The following is a 13,270-nucleotide window of genomic DNA, read 5'->3' on the forward strand; positions in this document are numbered from 1 at the left end:
TCGCTGTTGAAATTAAAGTAAATACAACTATAGGACATAGTAAGAATGAAAATGTATCAGAGGAGAAAACAACTTTTTTTTTACTTATTCTTAAATTGAACACATACAAACTGCTACAGCTTACTCTCAAAAACATTATTATTTTTGCTTACTTAGAGTTGTCTTATTCCGGGAATGATTTGTACCACTCTATTAAACTATTAGGGAGTAAAGTAGCCTGGGACCTTTTTGAGTATCTAGTATCACTGTTAACTAATAGATTTATGTATTTAAAGCATTTGTGTTTATACAGAAATATAGTCCTAAACTAGTTTCAAAATGAGAAATGTCATGGTAAATGAATCTGCTGAAACCACCTGTTAAACTGTAGAAAACCGTTATGGTGAGATCCGCAATATTTTATGTCTATACAAATATAGTTACATTTATGTCTAATCACTGTGTCGGCAGGCATCTATCACACACTGCACCCGACCCCTTTTGCCCCTCTCACATGTGATGGGCCCATGGGAGGGGGGACCCATGTCTCCTCTTTGGGCTGAGCCCGGCCGGGCTCCATGGATAAAAGCCCAGTCACCAGGCACTCGCCATTGTACCCCCCCTCCAGGCCTGGCTCCAGAGTGGGGCACCGGTGACCCACATCCGGGCGAGGGAACACTAAGTTCAAAGTTTTCTTCCATCATAGAGTTCTTCAGGCTGTTACTGTTATAACTTCCAAAAGGGTAACAGGGATGAAAGACTGTGTCCTGTATGGCTAGGGTCTGGCTGTAAGTACATTCTTGAATGTAAACTAAACATGTTCTTATTTCACCAATGCAAAAAACGCGTGAGCTCCATCAGCGCCACTCGCTCGCCACCGTCAACGTGCTCACACAGTTCCCACACCTGTCTGTTATACACCGATGTGTTCAGCAGTGCTTCCTGATGATGCACAAAAAATCTGGTGCAAATCGGTTGATGTAAAAAGAAGATACAGCTGTTGAAATAACCTAGGGGGCGCAGTGGAGTGAAATGACAATTTAATGCCATTGGGTTCTTAAGAGGTTAACCAAGGTCAATCATAACAAGTTTAGTGCAAATACAATGATGCATGTATGATTTTGCGATAAAGGTGCAAACAGCGATGGATTAGTATTCACCATTCAGCCACATCCACATGCTGCTGCCAGCCAGTGTTGAGAGAAGGATTTACCATCATGTTGTTCTACTTCATTAAACACAGGTTGAAATCTGCATGAACCGTCGAGTAAAGGGAAGAAAGAGAGTGGGAAAACACTGACTTCCTGTTGAAAGGTGTAGGGGTTGTGGTGATGTCACTAATTGGCCATGTGAATGTGATGAGCTCTGGTCTGTGATGATACAAATGAAGTTTGATGCACCTGGGAGTTTATGTGGGGATGTTATTCCACCTTGATATTAGATGACGTCAGATTATGAAGACATAGGATTGTCAGGGATCCAACCAGGATCATTCATGCCAAGTTTGGTGCCAATTGACCTTTTTAAGTGAAAGTCATAACGTTTTGTTTGCGTTGGCGAGTACGCCAAATTCGCCAATCTACCATGCCACTTGAACATATACAAAAAGTGAATTTTTTTGATAACTTTTAAAGCCCCACTCATTACCTGCATCCTGGCCAAGAATGAAGCCAATAGGTCAAAATCCATAGGAGGAGTTTGTTAAAGTTTGACTTGAATAAAAGTGAAAAATAGCCAAACTTTGCCCCTTGACCCAAAATGGCCGCCTCCCCGTGTAATTTAGGAGGTACCTCTAAGAGACGTTTTCTGCTATTGCCTCTGCATGGTTCTCCAGCTGCATAGCAGCACAGAGGAAGCCTCTCCGGAGAATCATAAAATCTGCCCAGAGGACTATCGACTACTCTCTGCCTTCTCTCGAGGAACTCCACAGGTCCGTTGCCTCAGGAAAGCCAAGAACATTTTAAGACTCCTCACACCCAGGTTACAATTTGTTCCAACTGGCTGCAGATAGAGGAGCATTAAAACAAAGACAAACAGACTGAAGATCAGTTTATACTCAGTAGCCATAAAGGCATTAAATGCCACCTAGTACAATTTATCACCCAATTTTGTTATAATCCATGTCATTTTATTGAATGGTTTATATAACAACAATACAGTTTGTCATTATTGTTGCTACAGAATATGCCAGAAAAAAAACAAAGCATCTCTCAAGGAAATTGCTTCACATCTCTACGTATCCTAATGTCAAGATGTTTGATAGACATGAAATCTCTCCAGTCTTTAATTCTAGTTTTTAACCAAATCAATTTAATAGTGAAGCTCAACACACACATGTAAAACACTGCTACGGCTTGTCGCCTCTGTGAGTCCTCATGTGCCGAGTTAAACTAACTTTGTGACAAAAAACCTTTCCACAGTTTCCACATGAAAAGGGCTTTTCACCAGTGTGAGTCCTCATGTGAATAGATAAATTCTGTTTCCCACTAAACCTTTTTTCACAGGTCACACATGAAAACGGCTTTTCACCAGTGTGAATCATCATGTGACAAGTTAAATTGTGTTTTAGACAAAAACTTTTTCCACAATTCACACATGAAAACGGCTTTTCACCAGTGTGAACCCTCCTGTGCTGAGATAAATTCCGTTTTCCACTAAAACTTTTTCCACAGGTCACACATGAAAACAGCTTTTCACCAGTATGAATCATCATGTGCTTAGTTAAAACATGTTTTTGAGAAAAAGTTTTTCCACAGGTCACGCATGAAAACGGCTTTTCACCAGTGTGAATCCTCATGTGCCGAGTTAAATCGTGTTTTTGACTAAAACATTTTCCACAGGTCACACATGAAAACGGCTTTTCACCAGTGTGAATCATCATGTGCTTAGTTAAAACATGTTTTTGAGTAAAACTTTTTCCACAGGTCACGCATGAAAACGGCTTTTCACCAGTGTGAATCATCATGTGCCGAGGTAAATTTGATTTTTGACGAAAACTTTTTCCACAGGTCACACATGAAAACGGCTTTTCACCCGTATGAGTTCTCATATGAGCATCAAAAACAGATTTGAAAGCCAAACGCTTTTCACAGATGACACTTGAGAAAGGTTTTCTTCTTTCCTGTTTTTTTTTCTCAGCTTCAGCAGCTTCCTGGAAGATGTCTTGGTTCCTGTTTGGTTCTGATTCAGTGTGGTCTGTTTGCTCATCAACAGGAACCACCATGCAGGTATCAGTCTCTTGTTTTAATTCAATGTGTTCTTCAGCCTGACTGCAGTAAACTTCTTCCTCTTCCAATTTTATCTGCTGGTGTTTTAGATCCTCCTGCTCTTCTTTTATCTGATGATCTTCAGGCTCTTCCTGTTCTTGTTTCACCAACTCCTCCTGGTCCAGAGTGGATCTCCTCTCCAGGTAATAAATGTTACACTGCAGGCAATCTGGACAAGAAAACAGAGGAAAAAAGCAATCGTTATTTTATGGGCTCTTTGCACCTCAGCTTCCGCGTTCGGGGAAAAGCGGCTCAATCTTTTCCGATCTATTGAAAAAGGCTCTTTACACTGGGTGTTTGCAGGGCTTGTCCAAGGTAACAATTAATGATGTACATCAATCCGAAGCCCCGACTAGTAAGCTGGATAAAGGTTTTAAGATGTTCGCCTCGTTATACACAGATACGAAGGTGAGTTTTACTTTCTTTAAACTTTGTGGCTAACATTAGCTTTAGCTTATGCCAGACATTTGTCTTGTAAAAATGTGCTATTTAAGTATCTAAACATTTTTCATCATTCATTAACGGACAATGTTTTTACCTTGTTTTCAAGTATATTATGTATGTTTATTGTCGTTAGTGTCAGAGACCAAGTAACGGGGATTTTACGGGTCAGGCTTTTTGCTTCTGAAGCCTGAGGAACAACAAGCCCATAGCTTAACAGTAGAGCAGCTCTGGTGTCGGAGTTCTAGTTCAGCTGACTGTTCAGGTTTAAAGTTGTTGCTTTTAGAAAAATATGGCCGTGTTCCTTAAGGTCTCTGTGTTATTTCGCTTTATTAGTTTTGCATGCTTCTTGTGAAGCAGGACTGTGTTTACAGCGGTGTGTTCAGGCGGATCAGTTGCTCGGCTGTCTGGCTCTGGTCTGCTCTCTCATTCCCATAAACTCTCTTTCAGGCTGAGTACAGAAGTGATTCCATGGAAATAACACAGGAGGCTCCTTTACCTTCTTCTTTAGGCTGAAGAAGCTGATCCGGAGTGAAGTGAAGGCTGTAAACTTTGCTGTGCGATGTTAGCTTTAACTGGTAGCGACAAATATTCACAAGCCACCGTCTTCTTAATTCAGGACAGCTTGGAAATCCATGAAAACTTAAAAGCCCTTTATATTAGGAAGACAGCAATGTTCATAGTATTGTTTTATTTGCTTCTGAAATAAGACTTTGTCTTTTCTAGCTGTCATGGTAACTCAAAGAGGAAAGAAAAGAGCCGCATTTGCGCATGCGGTTGTGATGTCAGCGCAGCAGGTGCAAAGAGCCCAATGAAGTAAATGGGAGAAATCGTTCATTGTTTACGACAGAAATGAAAAAAATGAAAAAACCCACACCGAAAAATTTAAGAGCGTAGACAGAGAGACAGATCAGGCGACAAATCCAGCTGACAATTGGAGAATTCTCAAATGTACAGATATTAAATATTTTTTATTTATTATAAAATTAATAATAGTTGCCAATGTTGTTAATATTTACAAGTAAATTTTATTATTTCAAGATATTACTTAATTTGGAACTATCATTACTTTTATTTGGGTTAAAATGTGATTTTAATTCACTTTATATTTTTGGGGTTTATTTACAGAGTTTATTTGTAGGTTAATAATCGTTTAGTTTTTGTTGCTTTGTGTTTATTATTTACTTTTGTAAGTTAGACATTAAGAACTGTGGGTCCATTTTCTGTAAGTATAGGGACTGGTATAGGACCAGCATGCACTGGGTTGGGCCTGTGGGTTTTGACCAGAGCAGGAGAGGAAACAATGAAAAGTAGTGATGGTGAGATGCAGCTTCATGAAGCCCTGAGGAACTCCATCCATCTAAAAATTAGTATCAATGCTAAATAAAGCTGCAATCATATGAGGAGAATGACCAGAATGTTTACTAACATGTACTTGCACCATTCAGTATGATAAAGTAAGTGTATCAGCTGAAATTAGCCAAAATGCTAATGTTAGCATGAATGCTGTCAGTAGCATGTGGGGCATCACTATTCAGAGATGCAATGAGTTTATAGCAGTTGTTTCACCATGTCTGTAGTTCTGACATTCTGCCATCACTGTGGTTCTAAAGAGCAGCTCAGAGAGGCAGACAAAATTCTGTCTATTTTGAGTCTAAGCAGCAGTTATTTTGAGGTGTAGAACAATAGGTGCCTGCCATGCAATGCATAGAGATTGCATCCCTATGCATTGCTATGGGCAGGCCCCAAATAGGCAACGTGAAAACAACATGAAGCTTTACAATGAATAAACAAGTTTAAAATGTTTGTGATTCTGATACATAAATTCTGATTAATCTGGTTGTATGAAACAATGGCTGGATCCAAAAGAAAACTAGAAACAAATAGAAAAGAGGGTTGTGATTGGCTTGTTACTCGCTATGTCACCAGGGACAACGATTTATTACTAAAAAATAAAAACTTTAACTGCTCAGGTTTAGGTGAGTTCTCTGTCTTACCCGCTTCATTACTCAACACATCACTAATGTAAAGTTTGATCTTTGTTATTTGCTTGTCAAACTGAAAAAATAAACTATAAAAGCAATTTTCAAGTTTTTTGGACATTGAACTTCTTTTATTTATGTAACTGTTTGGTGTATTAGTTGAAAACGGCGTAAAAATAAAGAAACTGTAAATTCCCACTCATATTTGGCCCATGAATGCACCATTGCCCATAGTCATTGTGCCCCTTTTCCCCATAGACTATAAATAAACGCCTCATGGACCGCTCTTGCCTATTGTTACTGAAGAGATTTAAGGCGGCCATCTTGGAGCGGTCGACCGTTCCACTCAGCTTTATGTTTAACAGACTCAATGACGTATCAGCGCATTTATCAATCATAACTCGCTAAATACTAAACAGATATTTACCAATTTTTCTGTAAACCTTATTAAAAGGTTAGCAACATTTACAAGGAAATGATTTTTAAAGTATTTTTGAATGACTGATATAAGGTTGAGCATATTTAACTATTCTTAGTGCGGAAAACAGAATAGAGTCAGAATAGAATGTGTTGATATTTCTGTATTATGATTATTTTACAAAGCACACAACCAGTCATAAGTTCTGAAATATGTTATTTAGTAATATCAGTACATATTCATATAAATATACAAACACAAAATAATACAATCAGAGAGAAATAAAGATGCTTAAATAATTATTAATGCTGAATAATATGCATTAAACTACACATATTTATATGGACATGCGTATATACATAATATCTATATAGGTTTTATTCATGTTTTCCAGCCGAGGAGGAGCTTAAGAGAGATTCAGCAGCTGAGATTCGTCAGTGCAGTGAATCCGTCTCTCCTTAAAGACATTCCCCACTTCTTCCTCACATGGTCTTTATGAAACCTTCAAAACAAAAACAGGAGCTATTTTACTTTAGACAGAGTGAAAGAATTTCATATAAATAAGAGTCTTTCCCACCTTGTGTGGAATAATCTAAATCAATGTTAGGGAAAGAGATCCAAAAAGTGGTGAAATCAACCTTTATTGAAGTTTAACTAATTAGAAAAAGGTTTCACAAATCCCTAACATGGTTCTGAATATTCTGCTGTTAGAGCAGAATAATCCAGTTCAGGTCTGAAGAGTCCAGGTGTTGTAGTTTTTAAACTAGAATCGAATAAGATGCGGAAGCTAGTGAAAGATTAGGTGGAATAACCCTTTAGCCATTTCCCGAATCGGAAACCAACTTCAGCTTCGTGTATATGAGCCATTTTCACAGCGTAATTCTGATTCCTGCGTTCATTTGCCTGTTAAAAATCATTTATACGGGAAAAGAACATTTACTAAAATGATCCTCATACAGAAAGGTGCAGACATTTAGACCTTAACCTGCATCCAAACGCTGGTGGTTCCTACCTATTCGGTGTAAGATTATCTGGGGCCTCCGGGAGAAATCCAGCAGTCTGCGATGATCATCCATCTCTTCCTCCGACTTGACGATGATTTCTTTAAACTCTGTGAATGTTTCTTCAGCAGCAGTTAACGGCTCGTTGATAAACTCGTTTAGAGAAACAGTCGAACATTCAACCAAACAGATCATGCGCCATTTTCTTTGTCTTCTTCTTCTTCTTTGGGATTTTATGACTGTCGTTCATTCATGTCATTGCATTACCGCCACCTTGTGGATCTTACGATCATCACATCTAAAGATTTCTCATTCAGTGCCAGTTCTCTTTGAAAGACGTAAAATCTTTTCTTCCACTTTATCTAAATAAAACAAATACAATATTAGTATTCCAGTTTTCCACAAATCCAAAGTTAATATTGTCTTCTGATTCGTATCTCCTACATCCCGCAACATGTTTCACAGTTTCTTCACTCCACCAGATCAGAACCTTTCCTATAGTTTCCGTATATCCACAATGATCGCTGCTGCTTTGTTCGGAGTTACCGCTGGTTCCGCCCATCCTGTGGCTTATTGAGAGCCGATCAGCACCGGCTTGTTCATTTAATTGTGCGGTGCTGGTGGTCGAGTGTAAAAGACTTTTAACGGTTTTATCTATTTGAATTTTCTACCGGTATTTTAATAATACTGTAGTTTCTTTCTACTGCACTAGATTGGTTAAATGCTATTACTCTCTTTAATACTGAAATTATTCAATATATGACCTTAAATTTTACCTTTGCAAGCATTACTATGTCATATTCAAAGTTTTAAGGAGGGATGTTGGATGTAATTTTAAATTATTCAGTTTAGCTGACAGGTTTGCACTGTTTAACTTTTTCCTGCTGCTTCTACTCATTTCATTTCAGCAAGTGTTCTGCAGTTGAACTCAAATGTTTCTACAATTTTCAGCAGTAACATTCAGCACTAACACGACATTTTCACAGGAAAGGCAAATGTTCTACTTACTTTCTAAGACACTAATAATATTTCTATGTGTGGAGGTTAAATTAGTTCCAGCATTAGAAACATGTGTAACCGGGTTCTGCTTCACTCCACTGTACCAGGCCGGCCCCAGTAACCCCTCGACTCTGCGTTGTGTAGATTTTTAATGAAGACGAGAAGTTTCTGGTTTATCAAGTTTATTTCCTGAATGGGAACATATGGGGAGTTCAGATCAGTGCAACGGCTCCGCTTCATTCAGCACACTACAACAGAGCGTTAAGTTAGCCTTTAGCTTAGCACATGAAGTGTTTGATAATTTTAACTAAACTAAAAGTACAAAAATTGGTGCTAGGCACACATCTAGTAATTAATAAATGTCACACTATTTGTCCAAGTTAATAAAAATTATGTTGCTAACACGTTTCTACTGTGTGCTGAAAAACGCAACTCACCTCTCGTGCAGCTTTCACAGACTGGCACTGAGTGCAGGAGCCAGCAACATTTAACCAGCCACACAGAGAGGGGGCGCTATTTCCCCATTGCACTGATCCATATAAAGCAAGTGGGATTCTACAACTTAAACCTAAACACTGTTACACATGGTAATCTATAATAGAAAACAGCTGCAGCAGAACAGAGAAAAATATAACTAAGACAAAAGACACAACAAATTATTGAAGAAAATATTCAACCATATTTTCTACAATCAAGAAAAATCAATGCATGAAAACCAGGTTGTACCAGGTTAGGATTGGCTTTTTTACTTATCACTTGGCGGCGGGGATGTTTATGGACCTGTGAGGGGCTGCTTCCTTTTTCACAGTTGTTGCGTTGGCTTTTCTGTAGCATCCTTCCTACTGGTGGTGTAGTCGGCAAGTTGAGAGGCTTGTGTTTTTGGCTTATTTGTGTATGAAGTGGTGAAAGTGCTTGTGTTGGCTGGTGTTTGCATTTTGATTGGCCCCTTTTTTTGGGTCTGGTATCGTTTGCTGTCTGTCTGTCTTGGTGTTAGTATGGGCTGTGATTTATTGCTTTGCTAGCCTATCTGTGGACACAGCCTGGTGCTGGGCTGGGATTCAGGGCTGTGGGTGGTATTCTTGTTCTGGATATTGCGCTGAGCTGGCTGGTCAGTCCATTTCTTGGGTTGGGGTTCTTTCAGTCAACCCGGTGGCCTGTATGTCTACTGGATCTTCTTCATTGGGACTAGGTGGATCCTTAGGTTGGCAGGCTGGGTTTGTGACATGGGATAGGGGTTTGGTTTGAATGATTCCTAAGCTGGTGGTCCTGGTTCTGGTTGGATCTCTGTGTATGAGAAATGCAAGTGGGTGTATGGCGTCCATTTTTGTTTTGTTTATTTTGACATTATATACATGGGTTTGAATGTCTGGGTGTACACATGAGAATGGGAACATGTGATCTTGTCTCTGTGTGCCTGGTCTGTCTGTCAGGTTTGGTCTCTGGCTCCCTCCTCTCTGTGATCACCTTTATATCAAGTTGGGTGAGAGGAGGGGGCCCCTATAAAACTTTTTTCTCACCTTTCTTTTCTCTCCAGCTTTCTTCTCCGTCTCATTACAATTTAATAAAATAAACCCAAAGCAGTTTCTAATAAAGTTTCATGTAATTATATCAGGGGGAAGCCATAATGGTCCACTTGTGCAAGTCTTTAGGGCTTAACCTTGGTACTCGACAATACTGAGTGTCACACTGTCAGACAGGACAAGTTTAATACAAAACACAACAAAAAGACAAAATGCAAGTGTATAGTCAATGGTAAATGTATGTATAGCGATTTATCTAGTGCAGAGGATGCCAAAGTGCTTTACATGTTGATGGTGGTAAGCTACATTGTAGCCCAGCTGCCCTAGGGCAGACTGACAGAAGCTGCTACACAATGGGCGCCATCGGACTTCTGACTAACAGCAGGCAAGGCAGGTTTGGTGCCTTGCTCAAGGACTCAACAACTGAGATGGATGTGTGTAGCGCCTTTCTCAATTGAGCAGATCTGACTGCGAGGTGTAGTGTTAACCAGTTTGTATAATCAGAAGTAGGTACGGCACGGAGTCATGAGTGGGGTGAATAATTAATACAACTGATACAAAAAAGTAAAGTTTGTTAATATTGCTATTTATTGCAGTGGCAATAATAATAACAATAATACCAAAACAAAACAATAAATTTCCAAAAACAGAAGGGGAAAAAAACAAACCAACAAAAACAATTATAATAATAATCATTGATACTTCAAACGTAATAGAGTCCACAATAGATCCAAGAACAAAAAGAGAATAATTATGTTCCCTTTTCAATACTCAGAGTTTAGTTCGTTTCTGTAGGGAAAGTGTAGTTCCGTTTTCCTACCACCAGATGGTGGGTGGGTAGCTCGCCATCTTCCGTCATCAAGTGAGTCAATGCAAGGGAAAAAAAAACCTGACCTAAAAGGCCAGATAACACACATTAAGTTCATATATAAACATTATATTTATATAAACTAAATGGAAGAGACAAGAAAACAATTAAATATGTACTTGCTATATTTTAACAACTTCATAGAAAAAATAAAAAAGAAAGGAGAGGATAAAAAGAAAAATTTAAATCCTTTTTTTTAAAAAAAGCGCACTTCATAATTCAAGTTCAAAATTGTCTAGATAATATAATTAGCAGTCGTTACAAACAACCAATACTGAATCAAATCAATCAACTTACAAATGTGATTGATCAAAGTAGCTACAAACTAAATCATATTAGGTACCAAATTTCATCGCTGCACCAACATGGAATGCAACACCAATAAAGAAATCATGGAAAAAATAATCAAATCTAAAGTTGAAAGGTAAACCCTTAAATATTAAAGGTGTGGTCTTTAATTCGGCTGCAACAGTGTGATTCTTCATTAAGTAAGTAATTAATAAGTAGACTAAACTGATGTGGGCCACTGATTGTCGATGGATCAGAGCTAATGCTAATGCTAACTGGCGGAGCAGAGCGAAAATAACGCCCTATTATCTACTCACCGTCGAGTAACGGATTATCTGATGAGGTGGATGCAATGATAACTTGCTCAGATCAGGAAGGTTCACCAGCTGTCAATGGATCACAACCTGGCGAGTGATTCAACAGGAGGGAAATATTAGCGGCGCTATCATTGCAAATGCTATACAACGTCAAGTCAGATGGTATTTAACAACTCACCGCAATCTTCAAGTTTTAGAGATTAAATGAGTGATGAGTCGATTCAGAAACTCCAGGTTGTTTTACAAACAACCAACAGTGAGTAGCAGCAAGGTGGGGAAGAAAAAACAAAACCCGGAAGCACACATGACAATCAACTTAAAGGGAAGGTGATTGGGTCATGGCGGACACCTGGGTTACATGTGGGAAGTTTGAACCGGCAACCCATCAGTTACAGGAACCACAGTGGCTACAACCAGTATAGCTGTAGTACCACCATCTACTGGGTTCAAGGATCAGGCACAACATATACTAAAGGAAAACTCAAAAGTTTTAATGTTAAATGAAATGTTACACCTTTATTTCTTTCTAAAATACATATAAACATAAAAATAGTTTCAACATTAAAATACAGTAATCTAAATGCTGCAGCAGAACAGATCAAAATATTACAGCTAAAACAAGAGAAAAAAGCAAAATATTAAAAATAATTACATGTACTTTGTGCAATCAATGCATGAAAATTAGTTTGCGGTGAATTTTGCATTTCTTTAAAGTACAAATGATTTTTTTTAATTGAATAGATTTTAATTAGGTAGAGTAAAACTGGTTAACATAATTTGAAAGAAATAAAATCAGATTCAATCTCATTTTACATTAAACACAAAATTAACACAAATACTGTTTTGTAGAATTTTTTTTAAAACACTCAACCATTATATACATTCTATTGTTGATTTAAAAAACTACAAAAATAAACCCCACTCACTCTCTATGGTACAGAATAATACAAATCAATCCCTCAAGTCCAATCATGTGAGAATGTTCTGGAAGGGAGTCCATGTCCGGTCAAACTCTGTTAATGCATGAAATAGTCAGTGGGCCCCCAAGCCTCTTCATCTATCAGCATCAGTACTGGCACTCCTCAGGGCTGTGTGCTGAGCCCTCTGCTCTTCATGTTGTACACACACAACATACAGTTTGACATAAACAGTAAGTTAATACAACAACATACAGTTTATCATTATTGTTTTTTGATGCAGAATATACCAGAAAAATAAAACATCAATGAAGGAAAATGTGTCATGGTTGAACATCTCTAAGTATCCAAATGTGAAGATCAAAATGATCACATTTAACAAATACAACACAGGACATTTATGGAACATACTTCTACAGCTTTTCAACTGTGTGACGCGTCATGTGCTTAGTTAAACTTTTTTTATGACTAAAACTTTTTAAACAGGTCACACATGAAAACGGCTTTTCACCAGTGTGAATTATCATGTGCTGAGTTAAATCTGGTTTTCGAATAAAAGTTTTTCCACAGGTCACACATGAAAACGGCTTTTCACCAGTGTGAATCATCATGTGCTGAGTTAAACCCGGTTTTTGACAAAAACGTTTTCCACAGTTCACACATGAAAACGGCTTTTCACCAGTGTGAATTATCATGTGCTGAGTTAAATCCGGTTTTCGAATAAAAGTTTTTCCACAGGTCACACATGAAAACGGCTTTTCACCAGTGTGAATCATCATGTGCTGAGATAAACCCGGTTTTTGACAAAAACTTTTTCCACAGTTCACACATGAAAACGGCTTTTCACCTGTATGAGTTCTCATGTGTCCAGTTAAATGCTGTTTTCGACTAAAACTTTTTCCACAGGTCACACATGAAAACGGCTTTTCACCAGTGTGAATCATCATGTGCCGAGTTAAACCCGGTTTTTGACAAAAACTTTTTCCACAGTTCACACATGAAAACGGCTTTTCACCTGTATGAGTTCTCATGTGTCCAGTTAAATGCTGTTTTTCACTAAAACTTTTTCCACAGTTCACACATGAAAAAGACTTTTCACCAGTGTGAATCATCATGTGCTTAGTTAAATGCGGTTTTTGACTAAAACTTTTTCCACAGGTCACACATGAAAACGGCTTTTCACCAGTGTGAATCATCATGTGCTGAGTTAAAGCCAGTTTATAACCAAAACTTTTTCCACAGTTCACACATGAAAACGGCTTTTCACCAGTGTG

The 13,270-nt window shown here is 38.3% G+C and overlaps 1 protein-coding gene and 1 long non-coding RNA gene across 2 annotated transcripts; both read right to left on the minus strand.

Moving 5' to 3' along the window:
• Nucleotides 1–2,073: 2,073 nt before the first annotated feature.
• On the minus strand, nt 2,074–12,940 carry LOC111607854 (gastrula zinc finger protein XlCGF8.2DB-like). Its single transcript, XM_023330061.1, has 2 exons — nt 12,859–12,940; nt 2,074–3,036 (listed from the first exon to the last, which is right to left on the minus strand). The coding sequence occupies exons 1-2, from the start codon at nt 12,938–12,940 to the stop codon at nt 2,327–2,329; spliced, it is 792 nt and encodes a 263-aa protein (XP_023185829.1). The 3' UTR covers nt 2,074–2,326.
• LOC111607855 lies at nt 10,268–11,515 on the minus strand. The gene is made up of 3 exons (XR_002752449.1): nt 11,258–11,515; nt 11,080–11,166; nt 10,268–10,500 (listed from the first exon to the last, which is right to left on the minus strand). It is a non-coding gene; the product is annotated as an uncharacterized LOC111607855 (long non-coding RNA).
• Nucleotides 12,941–13,270: the final 330 nt, after the last annotated feature.

This window comes from Xiphophorus maculatus, unplaced genomic scaffold (genome assembly GCF_002775205.1).
Source record: "Xiphophorus maculatus strain JP 163 A unplaced genomic scaffold, X_maculatus-5.0-male Unplaced_Scaffold_BN000162F, whole genome shotgun sequence".
Taxonomy (NCBI): Eukaryota; Metazoa; Chordata; class Actinopteri; order Cyprinodontiformes; family Poeciliidae; genus Xiphophorus; species Xiphophorus maculatus.